Source organism: Pelodiscus sinensis, chromosome 6, assembly GCF_052426305.1.
Source record: "Pelodiscus sinensis isolate ZL-2025 chromosome 6, ASM5242630v1, whole genome shotgun sequence".
NCBI lineage: Eukaryota > Metazoa > Chordata > Testudines > Trionychidae > Pelodiscus > Pelodiscus sinensis.
In genome coordinates this window covers 22,583,879-22,605,023 of record NC_143057.1, presented here as the reverse complement: position 1 = coordinate 22,605,023, position 21,145 = coordinate 22,583,879, and the positions used below count along the sequence as shown (strand labels likewise).

The following is a 21,145-nucleotide window of genomic DNA, read 5'->3' as shown; positions in this document are numbered from 1 at the left end:
CTAAAGTTCGATTAACTTGTTAATTAATTGTACGCAGTGTTATTTCAGCCATCTTGGTCTGAGGAGATTAGAGAGACAAGTTGGGTGAGGTAATACCTTTTACTGGACCAACTTCTGCTGGTGAGAGCCAAGCTTTTAAGCTATTCAAAGAAGAGCTTTGTGTAGCTCTCCCCAACAGAAACTGTTCCGACAAAGGACATTATCTCATCCATCTTGCCTCTCTTGTAAATTATTGTAAGAACTGGGAATCTCTTCTCTCTACCCTCAGCTCTTTGAGTTATCAAGTATCTGTTGCTCCTGGTTATGGTCTGTAACTGTTTCTGTTATCAACCCTGGTATTTGAATAGTTTATACTATATTAATGACCTGATCAGAGCTGGCTTAGTCTTGTTGGGTAGGAAACTGAAACTATCCACAAATATACCTTATTTCCCCCTGTGATTACACCACTATTTACAAGGAGGTCCTGTGGATAAGCAGGAAATCTAGGAAAATGATTCTTTGAGTAACTCTTGTGAAACTGATGCATGTATATAAAAATTATGTGTATCTGATTTTCAAGTTCCAACCAGGATCCTGCCATGGAGAAAGAGAGTCTGTATGCTAATACTGGGATCTGTGTGCAGTTACCAACACTCAGTGCTTTTTTTTGTGATGGTATGGCCCAGAACAGTGTACCGTCACCTATTTTCCCAGCACACAGAAAAGGAATGGCATTTCCCCCATGCGTACCGGCACCTGTTTTCCTAGGGCGGCTCAACTCCTGACTGAAGCCTATTCAGGATGCACAGCATTTTTTTTCCAGTTTCCAGGGTGGTGTTTTAGCTCTTAAAGGGGCTGTGATTGCATTTTGGCCCCTGCATTTTTTTTGGCTCAACAAGTTTTGCCTTTTTTTTTTTTTTGGTCAACACAACTTAGCCCCAGAGTAACGGTACCTTTTTTTCTTACAAAAAAAGCACTGCCAACACTTATTGTTTTGCAAAATATAACTGCCCAAATAACCTGGTCGATATGGAGTCTGCTAGCATCCCAGACAAATGTATTCTAGTAAATTTGAGAGCATGCAGTGTATTAGGAGCAATGAGTCTGACTAACTTCACAAGTGCTACCAGAACCCGTAGAAGTAACATCAGCAAGTTCAGGAGCAAGAGCAACACAAACACCCACCTATGGGGCATAGGAAAGATGGGGACAGAGATGATTGAGGCAAGGAACTACAAGGTACTCAGCATTTTCTGAAAACAAGGTCCTAAATATGAATGTAGGGAACTAATGTTAGGAATCAATTTTTGAAATTTTTGGCCAAATGTTTTGCTCATCTACACAATCAATTCTGTGCACAAGTGAGGGTGAAAAAAACTGCACAAAAAGGGGTTGCGCATGCAGGTTCACACACAACTGGAGGCTGGGTCTGAACTACTTTAGAAAAATTTGGTTAATATGTAACTTTACTATGTAATGCTAATAAAGTCCTATAGATTTTAAAGAGACACTGCATACATTCAAATTGTAAATGGGCCCGTTGGAACGGAGACAATGTCAAGTCTTTTCACATAACCATTTGTAGCATTCTTACTGTACAAAATTTCAGCCAATGTATTACCCTGTCCATGTGTACTAAGTATTCTATGCCAAAAGCTTTGGACCCAGTTATAATTTATCATAGTTCAAACTTTAAATGTTCCATTGGGGAGGAGGGGTTAAATTGTAGTATAAAGTGGGGAAAATCTACTTTCCCATGTATGTTTTATTGGTTTTGTGGGACCTTATACAAGTCAAAGGATATTAAATACAAAAGGTATATTAAATAATAACATATGACTTGTTCGATTTATCAAATGCCAGAAAGCACAGAGTAAGACTTTCACTTCATCCATATCTCATCCAGTTATGGTGAGGCCCACTGACCTGGGACCCCTCATTCCAAAATACATAGGGTGAGTTCAGGCTGAAGTGAAAGCCTTACTTCTGAATAAATTCATCTTTCTCTCTCTCTCCCTTGTGCACACACACAAAATATCTATAAAAGCTTCAAAGGGGTAGCCGAGTTAGTCTGCAACAGGAAAAACGTAAACAACAAATAGTCTGGTAGCACTGTAAAGACTAATAAAACATGTAGATAGTATCATGTGCATTCGTGGGGAAAACCCACTTATTCAGATGACACGAGTGTTGGAAGTCCAGATCCAAGAATAAATAAGAAGGGGGAGGGAAAAGAGAGGGAGGGAGAGAAGGAAAAAATGGATGGGAGGAAGAAAAAAAGAGATAGTGAGTAGATAAGCTTTAGAGGGATAGCTGAGTTAGTCTGTAAGGGTATGTCTACACTAGCCCCCTAGTTCAAACTAGAGAAGCTACTGAGGGCGACCGAAATTGCAAATGAAGCGTGGGATTTAAATATCCCGCGCTTCATTAGCATGTTCTCGGGTGGTCGCCATTTTTGGAAATTGACCAGCCTGGAATAACTGCCTGTGTCTACACGCGGCAGTGAAAAGGGAGTTTGATGTAAAGCCCTTACTCAAATTAGCTGTTATTCCTTCTGGAATGAGGTTTAACAGCTAATTCGAATTAAGGGCTTTACTTCAAACTCCTGTTTCACTGCCGCGTGTAGACACGGGCTGTTATTCCAAGTTAGTCAATTTCCAAAATGGCGACCGCCCAGGAACATGCTAATGAAGCGCGGGATATTTAAATCCCACACGTCATTTGCAATTTCGGTCGCCCTCATTAGCCTCCCTAGTTTGAATTGGGGCTAGTGTAGATGTACTCTAACAGGAAAAACTTAAAAAACAACAAACAGTTTAAAGTAGCACTTTGAAGACTAAAAAGTTACAAGAGGCTGATAAGAACCATTAGTTTGCACTTTGAAAGGAAGATGACCAACACCAGATTCTACACAGACTTAAGAACCATTAGCACCTTTACTGTTTGTTTGGTTGATAATGTGTAAGCCATCTGATATCCCGATTCATACCATTTGCATAAGAATTAAACTTGTGAATGAAGTTAAGTTCCAACCCTGTATATTTGGCTGGTGGAATTGGTCTGAAACAAAACGGCGACTTCAAGCTCCATTAATGAGTGTCCAGGAAGATTAAAGTGTTCTCCAACAGGTATTTGTGTATTGCCTTTTCAGATATCTGATTTGTGTCCATTAATTCTTTCCAGTAGAAACTGTCCAGTTTGGCCGATATACATTGCAATGGGACATATAGCTATAAGCATATAGCTATACATACCAGTATATAGATTTAAGTCTCTCACATACATTTTTGAATAGTAATAGAGATGTAGCCGTGTTAGTCTAGTCTAGCTGAAACAAAAAACAGGACTATGTAGCACTTTAAAGACCAACAAGATGGTTATTAGGTGATGGCCTTTCGTGGGCCAGACCCACTTCCTTTTTCGTGTGCCAGACCCATACATTTTTGAACAAAGTTTGAAGGAGATTTTCCCTGATTGAGTACAAAAGTATCAGACACAGACACCATTCCAGTAAAAATATTTAGGACTGCTGGAGTGGGGAAAGCAGGCCTAGTAGAAGTCCATGTCTCCAAAAAGACCAAGTTTCTAATATTTACTTCTGGTGAATCCTCTTCTGGGAGGGCTGGGGAAAGCTATTTCTTGGTCTGAGTTTCCAGTAGCCTAGTCCAATATCTCACAGCTACAATTTTGTGTAGTAAGAATACTACACATTTTAACATGAAAAATATTACTGATTAAAATAGATCTCATTCCCATATGCATCTTAATCTAGATTGAACAGTTTTTTCTATTTATTTTATTGAAGCTCCAACACCACCACCCCTCACCTAACCCAGAAATACACACAACACATGAACAAATATAAAAATAAAATGTTCTGATTTAGGCAGCTTGTTTTACCCTAGGTGTAACTCCCACATTAAACTGCTGTATTTCCATGACTAGCTGAATGATTCACATTTCAAGGAGCCTTGCAACAAATGGGAAATTTTATAACATTTATTTTAAATTGAGCCAAGCCACTTTCTGAAGCAACAAAACTTGGCAAGCATGTTAAATATACAAGACTCACATGGCAAAGCTCCATATTACTGTTGCAAGACAGTATGCAGAACAATCAACATGGGATGAGAAAACAGAGCAATTTCCACATACACTAGTGTTTAGCACACTTTGCTATACATTTTCTTTACTTGAATGTGTTTTGGAGTTCAGATCTATTTTTTCCAATAACCTATCCACCCACCTATTCAAAATTAAAAGACCTTCTTCAAGGAGGAAAGCAGCACATGAAAGAGTAATTTGATGTTGGGATGGGCAAACTATCATAAAGGCAGTCTAGAAGTATCTTCCCTCTGGGACAAATTTTAATAATACCTGCTCTTTGGTACAAAATGGTACTTTTCAAAGGTGAAAATTTGCTTTGTAAGTATTATCCTTAGCCAGGAAAAAAAGGTGCCCATAGGCAAGATATTCAGCAATATCCAGAAAAGGGTATAAATGCTCTTACAGGTCAAATAATCTATCTGTCCAACCTTCAGTTCAAACAGCGAGAGAACATCAATACTGAGATTGGAGAGATGACCATTCTGATACAGTGCAAACAAAGCACTGGGCATGGAATGGCATCCTTTGGCCATTTCCATTTCACCCCCATACTTGATGCTGTCCCAATTTCATCCATTTTTAGGAGAAGACAATCACTCAGTCACTCAATTTTGAAACACTGATGAGGGAGAGCAACAACATTTTCTGCTGTGGAAGAAAAAGCAACTTTTCTAGTATTTAAGAACTAGTAATGGAAACCATTTGCCAAATTCATTTAGTCTCTGACAGAGGAACACATATGTGATCTCTTAATTTACAGCTTGCATGTACAGATGTTCACACTTAGTTAAAGGTTTCTTAATAACTTTTTAAAAATAAAAGTGTGTTGATCATGGGGGTTTTATACATATCCAAACAATATGGCTAAATTGACAAATGCCTGTCTTAATGGCTCACGAATGACAAAAAAACAAAAAAAGCAGACTGCACTTCAGTTGCATGTACACAGAATAAATGTTATTTAAAGTGTCTGAATGAAATCTTTCATTAATTTCTCTCTCTATGATCTGATTCCAAGTTGAAAAATTTAGATTGCTACAAGGTTTATGTAGCCAAAAGCAGAACCACTGTGTGTTCACAGACATTGCTTTGCTGTCTGTTTTTTTTTATCCCTTTGCAAAACTTTGAACCCCATCCAGCTTTGACACACTGCCTCTTCAGTTAATAACTATCAAGTTTCCCCTTGTCTCCTGTCTACTTTTCTTTGAGGCAATTGCGCACTCAGCACCCCGAGATAATAACACACATCTATAAGATAAAAGCAATGGCATTAATGTAATTGTCTGCCTTTCTCTCCTTAGCCTAATCTTTTTTTTCCTTCAGTTTTGACTGCCTGTGTGACACCTGTTTTTGTCTCCTCTGATCCTACGACAGGTTTTCCGCTGACAAGGTTTTTGCCTGACAGAGATTCTGCCAGACAAGAACATAATAAAATATGAAGAACTGCTTGTCAGAGTTTCTGCCAATGCTCACATGAAATAAGGGGGAAAAAAATCCTGACTATTTTTTAAGGGGCTCTGTGATGGTCGCTTTTGGCCTGTCAGGAAAACAGCCTCCCAGGCTAATTCCTGCAAGCCAAACAGGTGTTTTCTTTTATGTATGTATGTATATATGCCTGTATATCTGTATGTGTGTGTGTGTGTATAAAATGTTTTTCATCAATACAGGAAGAAAAAGTTTCCCCTAAGTTATTGCTTGTAAAATGAAGTTTAGGAAGAACTTTGACAGTTTGGAGAGACTCAACGAGAGGGGATATTTTTTAAACTCAAGAGTGAACCTTAAAAGAAAATTAAATTAAAAAAACAGTTCTTTTTTCCCTGTTGATGTCTGGTATGATCAAAGGGACTTAACTGCTATGAGAGATAGGGGAGCCTCTGTCTATTCCCAGAATAAAATATGGACTATTAAACATTCTCAGGGTGAGCAGGCTGTCTAAGTGAAAAACCAGGACACCTGTCACTGAGGGCAGGGAACGGTCAGGGAAGTTTATATGGGGGGAGGAGGTAGAGAGAGAGAAGAAAACTCAGTGCTCACTTTCCTCCTACTCTTCAAAAGCAAATCCCTCTTGCTCTTTCCTTGCCACTGTGTGGAGTTGAGATTCTAGGTGTCAACAAGTGACAGGCTTGGTAAGGATGGTCTTGTGGCATGTCTACATTTAGCAAGCAGTCTAGTTGGCTGACGTGCCCTTCAGGTGGCCAGGGATTGCAGGTTACAAAATGAGGACAACGCTGTTTTCTTAACTGATAGGGATAACCATGAGAATTGCAGCATAGTTACCTTAATGCACTAGTATAACCATCTTACCAAGATGAAATGGCCACTGCTGACTAGTACACAGGCCTATATTTTTTTAAAAATTAATGATGAGGATAAACAGTTTGTAACAGACGTTACTCATTTCATGCATGTAGGTTCTTTTGACTACCCATTCATCTTCCAGTCTTCCTCCTCCTTGCCCAACATCTATGCCCATCCTGAAGCATCCCTCCAGCTACGCCACAGTGGGATTGGCCATAGGGGCAGGCAGTCGATGTGAGGGGGATTTGTAGCACCCCCAGGTTTTGCTCCTGGCATCCCTTCCAATAACTCCCTGCTCCTGCCACACAGGGCCATTGTCAGCCCTGGATCCCTCTTGGCCACTGGGTCCAGCTGAAGGGAGGTGAGGGGTGTGGACAGGTGTTTGTGTGGTTATGTAGATCGGCACCCCCACTCTAAAAGCTGTTCTAGTGCCACTGGGATGGGGTACATTTGTGTTGGAGATAGCATACCCTGTTATGATTTACTATAATCTTTCCTATAAGCAAATGTGGGGATCCTTATTGAGAGACTGAATTCGGAGTTTCACAGACTTCACTGTGCCACATCACACAATTTGTCTGGGTGATGTTCATCTTTATATGAGTCTTAAAACAGTAATGAATAGATATTACTTGGGAGGAGTGGAAAATATAATTTTGTAGGGCTGCCTTCAGAGGGCAAAAAGGACTTTGATCTGCAAATTAAGACCATAGTAGATTTTCAGGATGATAATCCCCAAACCACAATTAGCTTGCGAATACCTAAGATGGCCAACAGGCTGCCAGCAATCACCAATTGGTATATATCATTCTGTTTCAAAAACTATAAAACAGTCGTCAGCAACTAGTAAATCGGGATCTACCAGTAGATCTTGGAGCCTCTGACAGGTGATCCTGACTGTTTGGCAAGGAAGCTATCAAGCACTGGCACTTTAGTTGCCCCTCTACCCACTGTCATGCTTCTCCTGCCGTCTGCCTTGGAGCTGCCCCCATGGGAGCCTCCTGCTTGCTGTGCAGGGTGTGGGAGGGAAAAGAGGGGCACTGATGTCAGGGTGTCTCTCCTCCCCTCACTTCTGTATCCTGTCTCCTCACAGAGGGAAGGGGATGGAGGAAGCATGGCAATGCAAATCTCTGTCCCTCTCACACACTGTATGTGTCTCTGTCATTCTCACAAACATACATGCTGGCCTTCACTGTCATCTCCTGACCCAACACCTACGTGGGGGTCGTTACTTCTTTTACTGCTTGCGAAGTGTGTTATTTTTGGTTTTTGACTGGTCTGTGCATTTCGTAATTTTCATTTTTCTCTCATGCTTAAATTTCATTCTTTGAGTAGTGAGTTCTAAAATGCCTAACCTGTCATGGCTGGAGTAATTATCCCTGTGGTAATTGCTGTTCCTGGAAGTGGCTGGCATGTCCCTGCAGCCCTTGAGAGAGGCAGAGCAGGGGGTCTCCACATGCTGCTCTTGACTGCAGACACCACTCCTGCAGCTCCCATTGATCTGTAATGGGGAACCGTGGCCAGAAAAGCTGTGGGCTCAGTTAGGGTTGCCAGATAGTTTCAACAAAAACACCGGACACACTTAACATTACATCACAATCTATATTATATCTTATTTAAAACATACCGGACATTTATATTTTCTCAATTTGTTTCCCAAACAGAGAGCTCAAATACTGGACTATCCGGTTCAAAACCAGACACCTGGCAACCCTAGGCTCAGTGCCTGTAGATGAGGGGCAGCACATGGCACAATGGAGCCCTTGCTGTACATGCCAGCTGCTTTCAGGAGTGGTGCAGGGCAAGGCAGGAGTAAGGCTACCTTATCTCCACTGCTCCACCACCTGGAAGCTGTCTCAATTAAATGGTCCCCAGACAGAGCCTGCTTCCTGAAACCTTGTCCCAGCCCTGAACTTCCTCCTACACCCAACCTTCTGCCCCAGACATGAGTCCCCCTGCTCCCAAACTCCTTTCTGAGAGCTCAACCCTGAAACCCCTCCTGGACCCCAATCCCCCGCCCTGGGCTAAGCCCAGAGCCCCTCCCACACTCCAAACCACTTGACCCAAGACCAGAGCCTGCACCCCAACCCCCTACCCTAGTCTGGTGAAAGTAAGTGAGGATGGCGCAGGAAGGGGGATGGAGTGAGCAGGGTGAAGCCTCAGAGAAGGGGTGGGAAGGAAACAGGGCAAGTGTATTTGGGTTTGAAGTAGATCTTACATTGCATTTAAATTGAAAAAGTGATCTTGTTGTTGAAAAGGTGGGAGACCACTGTTATAAAACAAAGAACTGTAGCTAACCAATGTATCTGTGCAATTGTACACTTAAGTAACTAAATATTCCTAAGGCCCAACTCTGCCAAGTGCCTCCTGGGAGGCGCTGAGCATCCTCAAATTCCCACTGAGACATGTCTGCCCTGATATCTGAAGATGTTCAGCTCTTGTAATATCAGGCCATGTGACTAATCTTTCCCACCCTACCCCCCTCTCCCGTAACTAAAGAAGACACTTGTGGGTGATTGCCATAAAGTTCATGTACTGTGACCATTTCACACAGAACTCCAGTTTAAATACACTTCAGCAAATTTACTGCAATCAATTAGAATGTAATTAGAGAAGTCTTTCAGGGTTTTAAGTGCATGTTTTCCAGAATACATTTTCTATTTCTGAAATAAGAATGGGAATGGCATAAAAAATTAGAGGGACCTGCTAAATTATTCGGGAACAAATTTCCTCATAACATTGTAGCTTGAGTCAAAGTTCTTCCCATTAATTAAAGGTAACGTTATTTTTTCCATGCAGTGATTTTCACATTAACAATATAGAAAGCAGAGGTAAAATTATCCAAGGCATTATCATTACAGTGTAACATCTGAAAGCAATATACAACTTTTATTCTTGCCATCAAATCTTTCTCCCTGTTCTACCCTGGTGTTGTAATACTGAATGGAGTGGATGAGTTTGTTTTGTTTGTGTTCTGCTTAACCTGGTGAGCTCTAGTTAAACAAGATGGTCCTATAAACAATTAAGCTTCCTGTAGGATTGTTAGCAAGATACAAAAATTTATGATGTAATAAAAAGTAATAAACTGATAAAGAGGTTAGCACATCACAGCCCTTCATGTGCAGCAGGATTGATGTTATGGGTTTCGTTGATCTAAAATTCAGGTAACCGTGACTGCTTGTTACAAAAATACCCCCAACTGATAGCCACAGCTAGCTGAGACTCCTGCTCTAAAATTCCATAGTACTGGTCCCATGAAGCTCAAAATCCAGCAGTCAGTTCTAACCATTATGCTACTCTTGTTCATTCAAAGACTCAAGCCACATCTTCCTCAGTGGGCTTATAATAAAGCCCTATGTCAGCCCACTTCATGGAGTATGCTCAAGGATGCCCCTGCCTTTTAGTCAAAGAAGAAACTGAACTGGGAACTGCACTGTAACCATAATAGAGCACTTTCCCTAAAAGCAAAATTATTCTTCATTATGCTTCATTAACCAAATTATACATGTCTGCCCTGCCCCCATATTTTGCAAGCACCCCGAGGAGTTGGTAAGTTTAAATAGGCAAACAGTCTTCTTATCAGGGGGTGTTAGACCTATTTGTATAGTGGGGTTTCTAAGAGCTATTGTTCCAACCTGTAAAGCCTGTATATGATGGAAACCATTTCCAGACAGGGACTGCAGAAGCAACCCCAGCCCTCGTAGCCCTTTACTGGCTTCTCCTCTACAGGGGAAGGACCAGCCATTGAAGAGTTTCTTTAACATTTTCCCTTCATCACTGGAGAAAAAATCTACATGGGATTATCTTGAGAGGAAGCTAGTTAATAAATGTAATTTCAATAATACCACTTAACCGATAGGCAATTACTATCCCTTGCACTTCTACACCTTCCTTCTAAACATCTCAAAATGCTTTGCTGTTAAGTTCAGACTGTGAAAGTGGAGACAGGCCCGTGAAAATCACTTGATTACTATCACACAGTGCATCAGTAGCAGACCTGGAATTGAAAGCTATGGACTAAATGCTGCTCTAACATTATACTTCGGGTGTGAGAGAGCTGAAAGGAACAGAGTATTTGGTATTTGACTTCTGAATCTCTGTCCTTTGCATTCACCAAAACAGCTCCTGGTGATACTAGAGTACTGGAATCAGGAGATTCTTGCCCATAATTTGTGAGGACTCTGCATGATCCTTTTGTATTTACATTCAACAGAAGTATTTGCAAACACACCCAGATGACAAAGGCAAAATACATTGTGTAGTTTGTTTTCATGGGTACTTTCCCATTAAAGTACTCCAACTGTAAGCCGATAAGCAAGGAAACAAACTGAAGAAGCACATTATCCTCCCAGGTCCAACTGTGACCTCCTTAGATTTTGGGTCAGATCTGAACTCTGGATTTGCAGAAGGAATGTTTCAAATTTCTGTCATTCAACAGCTTTAGACTCAGATTAATGAGATAACAAAGAAAGGTTTTTAAATTTAACATAGCCTTCCCCCCCCCCCCCCATACACTCCATGTTAAAAGTTGTAAACTTATTTTAGGGGGGGGGAACCACCACACCCAACAGTTCTGATTTTACCTTACCATAACAATAAGGAAATGATGGATTAAAAAGAAATTGCCCAGTAAGGTACAGGAACCTTGCTGTCTGTCTGAAACCTCAGCAGCAATTACATCCAGTCTAGAGAGCTAGATTAACATCATTCTAACGAAATTCCTTTACGAAGATGTTTATGAAAGAGTTCTACATAACTGAACAAAGAGGAACCAACAGGCCCCTTAATATGATTTTATTCTGAAAACGTATATGATTTAATACAAATTGGGTTTTTTTGGAGCATCCTGTAGTATTCTACTGCAGGATTTTGTTTTCAAATCTACCTACAGAATATGCATAAACACATCAACTCTCTAACTCAATGCCGATTTTTAGCCAGAGTCTTATAACTGTGATCTCCCTAGATTTTGGGTCAGATCTGAACTCTGGATTTGCAGAAGGAATGTTTCAAATTTCTGTCATTCAACAGCTTTAGACTCAGATTAATGAGATAACAAAGAAAGGTTTTTAAATTTAACATAGCCTTTCCCCCTCCATACACTCCATGTTAAAAGTTGTAAGCTTCCCCATCCAAGTACAGGTAGTCTCACTAGAGAGATAAGAAATTTTAAAGCTGATAGGACAACAGCATTTCTCTCCTTTCTCTGCGCTTACTCCACCACATTTCCTCCTCTCTCTCCTTCCACCACTCCGTTATCTGAACACTTTACAAATTACCATATAGAAATGGCTCCTCAGCCATTTGATGTAAACAAGAAGTCATAGTTGTGTCACAAACGTGAGCTTATGATACTCTCTTTTGCTTGTTGGGGCACATTGTTTTGATTATTGGTCTCATTTATAAGTTAGTATGTGCATTATACAAAAACTTGACACCAGAAAAATATTTTCCCTACAAGAGTAAAGTGAGACTTTGGGTATCAATACTTGCTGGATGGCAACTTTTCAAGCAAAAGGAGTAATGGATTTGCAGTATGAGTTGCAAAACTCCAGTCAATTTCTCTTTCATTAGATACAGCAAGGAATTTAAGCTCAGATTTATTATAGAAAAGGCCTGGCCAGCACCCAGCTTACAGAAGAGATCATGTGCAGTTCAAAGGACAGGTATAGCTCAGAGAGACCCCAGAGCATAGTGTCTCGAATAAAAGATCTTGGCCAGAGCTGCTCTACTCAGCATACACCAAGAAAAAGACATGGCCTAGTTGACTAGACAGCTAAGGGCCAAAAGAAAAAGTCCACTTTTACACAGGAAAACAAAACAAAAAATTCACAAAATACTTAATTGCCCTCAACAGCTCAATTCCAATAATAGTGTGAAATTCAAGTAGCCCAAGAGTATTAATAGTTGCACAAAATTTCAAGAATGCGTCTCTACCTGCCCTCTAACTGAGTTTAGATTGGTGACCAATTTGTGAGTAATGCAAGAAAATATTTATGATTACATTTTTCAGTCAGTGTGACTGTGAACAGAGGTTTAATAAGCATACAAATGAACTGACAATAGTAAACTCTGATATAGTGTAACTCCATTTGTAGTGAAGCAGAATGTCCTGACTAGTTTCAGCACACTGCAGCAAAACATGTTGTTTCTTATTGTGAAAACCTGAAATTATTTTGCGAAAAAAAAAAAAAATTAAGAGGATAACATGGTACTTCCATTGATACTATATACAGTTAGTGATTCAGCTGGACTAAATGCCACAACAATGATCCATCTGCCATGACAGTTCACATTCTTATGTTAAGGACAGATCGACTGGACAAATGCTACTTCAAGGATGCCAGTGGCTTTTACTCAAAGAAGAAACTGAACTGGGAGCTGCTACTGTAAACATAAGAGAGGACTTTCCTTAAAAGCAAAATTATCCCTCATTATGCTTCATTTACAAAATTACTCATATTTTGCTCTGTCCCCGTATTTTTCACCAGGAGTTAGTAAGTTCAAATAGACAAATTTTCTCTTTACCAGGAGAGATAGACGAATTTGTATAGTGGGGCTGCTGAGAACCATTGATCTAAATTCTGACTATAATGGAAACCACTTCATCAGGATTTTATTACTGCCTACCATAATCCACCTTTCCGACTGGCCTAAAGTAATATTTTGGGATGGGTGGGAAAAGGGTGCTTGTAAAATACCATTATCATTACCATCATTGTTGAAGTTTGACAAGAGGATTTTTGTACCCAATCTGGTATAATTTTAAGGTTATTTCCTTAGCATTACATTAGGAGAAGTAGCTACAACAGCTATTCAAATAAGTATTGGATTTTTTTCATTAAAAAATACCAAATGGCCCTGAACATCACTATATGCAAGTGCCCAACAATTTCACCATTAGAATTTTATTTATTCATTTTGTATCCTTGTGGATCTGATTTAATTTCTTTTAACCCTTATCTGTTTTACTGCTTTCGGCCTAGGTAAGGGTATATACAAATTAAATGATTTTTGTTTTGTTTTAGAAAATAAATCTGCATCCAACCTGACTATACTAAAGCCAAGTTTCAGCTGAAAGAGAATTTAAACAACTCAGTTGGCTATATCCCTCCAGCAATTCATACTAACTACAATCAATTCCCTAATACTAGAGAATGGGCTACATCCCATGCAGATTTTGGCTTGAGCCTTCAAAGTAATGATGGTAGGATTACTACTATATTGTAAGGGTACAGGGTCAAAACTAGATAAACTGAACTTTTGCCAACAGAAACACTTATCTTGCTACAAAAGAACCTCTTTGATCAATCTGCTCTTATATTGATATCCGTCTTCGGCACTTCTGAATAGAAAAGAATTGAACTTGTAGGAAACCTTTCCTTTCAAGAAGCACACACATCGTTTTAGGTGAGGAGAGAAAAACATGAGACAATAGAAATGGGAGGGAGGGGGGAAAACCCAAAGACAGTAGTTGCTATGTGAAATAATACCACAATGGCTGCGTGCCGTTTCCTTCTTGGCCCCAGAACATTTCAAAGTGACAATTATTAGTGTGCATTAACTCTGGGTGGATGAGTGAGGGAAATCTGACAAGTGCAATTGAGGCCTATTTTTGACATTTGCAGTTAATGATGATTTTAGGTTATCAAGCTTGGATATGCTTAGTACTTCATATGGAAAATGCCTGTTCTTTGGTAATTACATTTAATAAAACATTACCTCATCTGTTAAGGATACAAGTGGAAATTTGTTAACGAAAACCAGAAGAAAAAACCCTAATTAATGCAGTAAGCAGGGCGTCCTGTGGATGCAGGCAACCTCGGTAGTCACCTAGAGTGCCACGTTCAACGGAGCGCCAAATGATGACGTCACGCCATTGAGGGCTGTGGAGGCGGGGTGCCGATCACGCATTCCGCCTAGGGTGCCAGCTGCCGGCAGCTCACCTCGAGCCACTCCTGGCAGTAAGAACTACCACTTGTATTTTCTTATCAATTGTTTTTAAAGTAGAGGTTTTAGGACTTAACAGAAGCAATTTTTGAACAAGAGCGTGACTCACTGATTTTAAAATCCAGGTCAACAGTGCTATGAGTTAATCAGTCTGCTTCTGAATGTCCCTCTCAAAATTTTGGAAAGTAGCTAAAGTCAACAACTCAAGTGGACTCATCACACAGTCTTCAGAAACTAACATGTTAGCCTTTGCTCTGAGTGTGCATACGCAAAATAGATCCGACGAGTCTTACGCTGAGATAAAATGTAAATATTCCTGCTTCATCTACTCTAGAGGAGCTAAAAGAAAATAAGATGATTTTGTGAATCACTTTTGTTAATATCTATCTGAACTCAACTTTTCTATTTGAAAACATTACAGCATAGGAGCAAGTGATGTGCCCTGTGCTTACAGCATTCATCTTTCAGCTTAAGTACCGTCCTAGGCCATTTCTGTTACATGTATCATGGTGGCCTCATACTATCTTCTAATATTCCCATTTTCAGCCCGTTCACTTCACAGAAGACTACCAACCAGACTGGGGTGGGGAACCTAACGCCCAAGAGCCAGATGCGGCCCCTGGCATGCCTGGATCCAGCCCCTGAGGCTCAGGGCTCCCCCCCTCCCTGGCACTGAGAAGTCCACATTGGCACTTCAGACTCCCACTGCTTCCTCATGGGGCTGGAGCACACAAAATCAACTAGTTTAGGCCCCACTAGTCTATGGAGTGCGAGGGGAATGTAGGGAGTGTCTTTCTCCTTCTCAGTCAGGGGTCATGTCAGTGAGGATTTGTTTTTTGTTTTTTTGCTTCTCACTTGTATGCAGCCCCTGACTGATGTTTCTGTGGGTCAGCGACCCCCAACACAAAAAAGATTCCCCACCCTTGAACCAGAGAAATCAAGCCATACTGTTATGTGGAATTCTGGATAAATGAAATAAAGTCCATGAAGCAGGCCATATGATTACTAATATTCAACATGGAGAAGTAATTTGTCTAGCCACTGGAAATAGGCCAGATGAGTCTTTTTCCATCCCCTTTAAACAGCAAATCTTTGTGTGCTGACTCTGCATAATGGCGGATGTCTACCTGAACTACAAAGACATTGTGATGGCTGAAAGCCCCTAAGAATGTGAACAGGGCTGGTTATCTTGCAAGATCATGTATCTTGACTGGAATTTTGAAAAACAGAAAGAAGCTGAGCCCTATTAAGAATCCACTTCATAATTCATCTGCAAACCAGCTACCTACTTGTCCATTTAATCTTCAGTATCATCAGTGGGCTTTATCGATTCATTACAAAGTGACACAGGACAGAATCTGTTCCTGCATACTCTTCCCTAGAAGCCCCCTAGAACTGCTTGCTTTTCAGTTTGTTAAGCATACAGACATGCTTAACAGAAGCACACAGCCACAAATGGAATTCTAGAATCTTAGAACACTAGACCTGGAAGGGACCATAGAGGTCATCAAGTCCAGTCCCCACCTGCATGGCAGGACCAATCAACATCCAGATCGTCTCTTGTAGATGTCTGTCTAACCTGTTCTGAAATATCTCCAATGACGGAGCTTCCACAACCCCCCTAGGCAATCTATTCCCGTGTTTAACTACCCTGAGAGTTAAGAAGTTTTTCCCATTGTCCAACCTAAACCTCCCTTGTTGCACTCTTAGGCTATGTCTAAACTACAAAGATTTTTTGAAAGACAATATGCACATTCTGTGGGAATTTGGATGAGGGGGAGAGTCTGGATGGGAGGGTTCTTGAAAAAAACGCTCTCTTTCTAAAAAAAGGAGGTTTATGCAGTTTTTCGAAAAAGGGTTTTTTCCCCCAAAAAAACGCATCCAAACTACTTTCGCTTTCGAAAGATCCTCTTTCAGAAATGCGATCGGAAGAAGCTATGTAAATTCCTGCAGAATTTGCATATCCTCTTTCGAAAAATCTTTGTAGACATAGCCTAAGAGTGCAGTAAGAGAGGTTTGGGTTGGGCAGTGGGAAAAACTTTTTAACTCTCAGGGTAGTTAAACACCGGAATAGATTGCCTACGGGGATTGTGGAAGCTCCATCATCGAGATATTTCAAAATGTAGTCTAGACATGCCCTACATGTCCATTTCCTCTTGTCCCAGCATCAGAGGCCAAGGAGAACAACTTTTCTCCCTCCTCCTTAAATACTTGAACATCCCCTTAGATACTTGAAAATGGCTATCATGTTCCCTCTCAGTCTTCTCCTTTCCAAACCAAACTAGCTCAATGTCCCCAGTGCTCCCCCATAGGCCATGTTCTCTAGACTTCCAACCATCTCTGTTGCTCTTCTCTCTTGGATCCCCTCTAAATTCTCCATGTCTTTCCTGAAATGCAGCGTCCTGAACTGGACACAATTCTCCAACGGACGCCTAATCAGTACAGCGTAAAGTAGAAGAATTACTTCTCGTGTCTACTCATTTTCAGTGTGTATTACCTCTTGCACAGGATGATGGACACTGTGGGAGTAGATTAAACTTGCAACTATAATGGGGCTTACAAATCTTACCACTTAAAAGGGAAAGAGACATTTTAAAGGAACTTCAGAGTGCTTTGAGGATATAGAATCTATTTTACTAATGTATATTTTTATGTATGATGTTTATTGTGGCTGGGTATTTGAAGGAACCAGTCTGGATGTCTCAGAGTTCCTTGTTTAAAAAAAAAAAAGTAACACTGACATTTCATCTGGAGATTAAAGCTTTTAAAAAAGAGCATTAATTGCTGGAGCTGCACTGATATGGGGCTACATAAATATGTACAAAAGGGCATTTTAGGAGGAAGGTACTGATCATCTCCTTCAGGTTTTACTGAAATAAAACAGGATTTATACAACAAAACCCACTGGATGCTTGGCAAAAGTGAGGAATGGAGAGTATGTTTGTTTCGGGGCCAATAGTCTGAACTGTCAGAAGAAAAAACAGACAAATTATTTTTTTCTGCAACTATAGCCGTCTCTCTATTTTCTCCTGATACTTTTGAAATCATTTCAGAAGAAAATATCTCTTTATTATTTGTCTTGTAATTGGCTTTACTGGATAGCAGGATTAAAACATACAAAAGGAGGTATTTCTTCACACAACACACAGTTAACCTGTGAAACTCCTTGCCAGAGGATGTTGTGAAGGCCAGGACTTTAACAGGATTCAAAAAAAGAGCTAGATAAATTCATGGAAGTTAGCTCCATCAATGGACAGAAATGGTGTCCCCTAGCCTCTGTTTGTCAGTAACTGGGAATGGGCACCAGGAGTTGGATCACCTGATCATTCCCTGTGGGGCACCTGGCATTGGTTACTGTCAGAAGACAGGATACTGGGTTAGTTGGAACTTGGGTCTGACCCAGTATGTCCATTCTTATGTAACTGTATAAGATGTGACCAGGTACATAAGATTGGCTTGTGACAAACTTCTAAAAAAATAGGATTCAATCCCAAGTAAGTAGTGTATATTTATAAAATTTCTTTAGATGTGAGCCAAACACATGAGCCCGCTCCAATACTCCTTTACCCAATTTCACTTAGCGAAGATAAAGACAGCTGCTAAGCAATATTATGAGGGCCAACTACCACCAATGTTTTCATTCAGCATACGTGGATATACCAGTTTCATTCTTACATCCTGGCTCCACACGGCTTGACAGGGATATGTCTGAGTTCCCGTTGGATTCAGAAACTCTTTGGCTCCTGCATATGTGCAATGTAAAGTTCACAGTGCAACCATAGTATGAAACATCTTGCCCTTCTGCTAACAGCTGTGGGTGTAGCATTACTGCTTGGAAACCAGGACATGTTCTCTGAGCTATACACAATGCGTAACTTGTACCAGGGCTTGCCAGAGCTGAGCCCCAGCACCTCCGGGCTTGGCAGTTAACAGCCTGGCACCTCTGCACTTGCTGCACCAAACACGTATGTAAAAAAATTGCTTGAGCCCTGGCACTTGCTTCATTACAAATTAAGCACTGGCTATCAGCAGAAAGTTAAACTCATTACTTGCACTGACACTAGAAGTCGTTGTCAGCATCCCTCTCTGCTCAACTGTAGAGAGGGCTTTAAGAAAAGCACATACCCAAATGTGCATAGACAGATATGGCTATTATCACTGTGTCGAATGAGTGCGGCCCAACCAAATTCACCATCGTTTTTGGTCAATTGCATGGTCACAATTTTAAAAACTACATTTCATGATTTCAGCTATTTAAATCAAATGTTGAGGATCCTGACCAAAAAAAGGAAGTTGCAAGATTATTGTAGGGGTGGACTGTGATGGTACTGACACCCCTTCTTCTGTGCTGTTGATGACAGCAGCGCTGCCTTCAGAGCGGGATGGCCAGAGAGTGGCAGCAGGTAGGCAGGAGCTCGGCTCTGAAAGAAGAGCCGCTGTCAGCAGCCGAGCAGACGCCTGGCGTAGTCTGGTATTGTCACCCTTATTTCTGTGCTGCTGCCTGTAGAGCAGCGCCCTCAGCCAGCAGCTGCCACTGCCTAGCTATTCGGCTCTGAGGGCAGCAGCACAGAAGGAAGGATGACGTGATATAGTATTGCCATCCTTATTTCTGTGTGGCTGCAGGCAGGGCTCTGCTTTAGAGCTGGGGGCCCGACCAATAGCCACCACTCTCTGAAGGCAGCACAGAAATAAGGGTGGCAATATCTTGTCCTCCCCAAATAAACTTGTGACTGCCTCACAACTACTTTTTGGGTCAATACCCCACATTTGATCATGACTCGCCTCTCTCCATGAAATCTGTATAATGTAGGGTAAAAACACACTAAAGACACTATTTCATGGGAACAGACAAGATTTCATAGTCTGTGATGCATTTTTCATTGCTGTGAATTTGGTAAGGCCCTATTGAGATAGAGAGAAACAGATAAAACAGAAAGGATAAAAGAACAGACATTTCTTACCATGTGCCACCCAACCATGTTTACAATGATCACACGTTCTCAGGTTAATCTTCCCTGGCTGGAAACATTCACATGTGCAATTTACCAGTGTACAGCGGATGGCCTGGAAAAAGAAACAAATGTATATAAATATCTTAGCACATACAAAAAAATGTGGTTTTTAAATACTTGCCCATATGTGGCTGGGTTTTTTTTAAATAAAAAAAAAGGGGGGGGGAAAACCTAAAATGCAAAGCATTGGTCATTCTTTTAAATAGGATTTATTTTTCCAGTTTAAAATGTATATGTCAATATGCCTGAGCAGTTTGAATAAAAAGGTCCATTCCATAATAATGATACATTCCATTATTTCATAGGTTGAATAAATCCTGAAATTCTTTAAAATAATACAGATCAAGGACTAATTTTATTTCAATCGGGTGGGAGATTTCAAAGGTGTTCTACAAATTTCCTGAGTTCACACAGCAAGTGCCCGAAGGAAAATGTTGCTTCACATAGCACTATGTCACACTGATTATAATCAAGAGTGAAACACGCACATAAAAATATACAAAAAGGCAGAGCAAAGATCTCTTTTTTTCCTACTCTGTCCAAGCATCATTTTCCTGTTTTCCTGTTGGGATTTACCACAAAGTCTAATGCAGTTAAGTATCAGAAGAAAGCCACTGATCTGGGAACTGGTTTTCCCAAAGCAGCAATCAAGTCAGAGGTACAGATAGCACTAGCTCATGAGATACAGAGGAACTTTCCTCTGCATTTATAATTTCTCTCCGATCTCCACACATAAACAACCCTTTGCCTTTTGGCCCCTTATATTTATTTAAAGACATTTTCCCACTTTTTCTTAAAAGGAAATCTACTAAAACACAGATTGAATATTGAGATTTAAAATCAGGATGATGAAAACGTCTAAATAAACTAATTCTTAACACTACTTTAAAAAGCTAAGCAAGTTTACTTGGCAGGAAGGGGGGAAAATCACAGAAAGTCAGCATAAATGGGGTGAGACCTGTGTTTTTAAATAGTGCAAAAGATGACCCGGACTCTCCAACTGCTACTAATAAATTTATGGCTTGCATTTAGGTGTAATTTGCTTAGAGGTTTCTGAGACAAGAGGGAATTAGTCTGATCATTCACAGATTAACAATCTACTGCAACTACCAGTGCTTCCAGGAAAAGATATCTCTACAGATTAAAATACAATCAATGATTACTTGGGGGTTCAGTGGGAGTTTGATACCTATGACAGCAGATGCATGGGAGCTTTATGAATGTTGCTGCATTACAAACCTCTCCTGTGTTCTTCTACTTAAAGATCTGCAATATCTATTAAGTAACTGGAAATACCTTCACTGTACTAAAAGCATCAGATTTGTAAGGAAAACAACATTAAACATGGCCAAGCTAAACTCTTTGTTTGCTGACAATGAGAAGAGTTCAGGCTATTTTAGACATTTATTTATTTGCATCAGATACAGCAACTTAAAGCCATTTGTGGTTCACTGACTCACTCAATCTTTCTTTCTTTGCTCCATTTCTTATGCAGGAGTTTTTCCTCCCTCCCATCTAGTCTGCTCTTTTACTACCTTTGACTCTCAAAAGCCCTACTGGAAAAAAAAATCCAGATTTTTCAGGGATTTACTCCCAAAGTCAACTGCCTTTACTCATTAGCTAGGATGTAAAATATTGCCATATGTAACATTGATTAAAATAATTAGTAATATGAAATATAAGGACACAAAAGAACTGCTGATTATGCAGAATAATATATGTTTGTGGGTTACAAGGGAAAAAATCTACTGAAAAGTCCCATTCCATGTTCAATAGTTTATTGACTCAGTAATATA

At 40.4% G+C, this 21,145-nt stretch overlaps 1 protein-coding gene across 7 annotated transcripts in view; it reads right to left on the bottom strand.

The window, feature by feature from the left end:
- Positions 1-21,145, bottom strand: part of BNC2 (basonuclin zinc finger protein 2) — a 474,676-nt gene that overhangs the window by 145,984 nt on the left and 307,547 nt on the right. For all 7 annotated transcript variants that reach the window (XM_075931527.2, XM_089779189.1, XM_089779192.1 and 4 more), the window contains one exon: positions 19,299-19,401. In XM_075931527.2, coding sequence (XP_075787642.2) covers positions 19,299-19,401 — 103 coding nt within the window. The remainder of the gene's footprint in view (positions 1-19,298; positions 19,402-21,145) is intronic.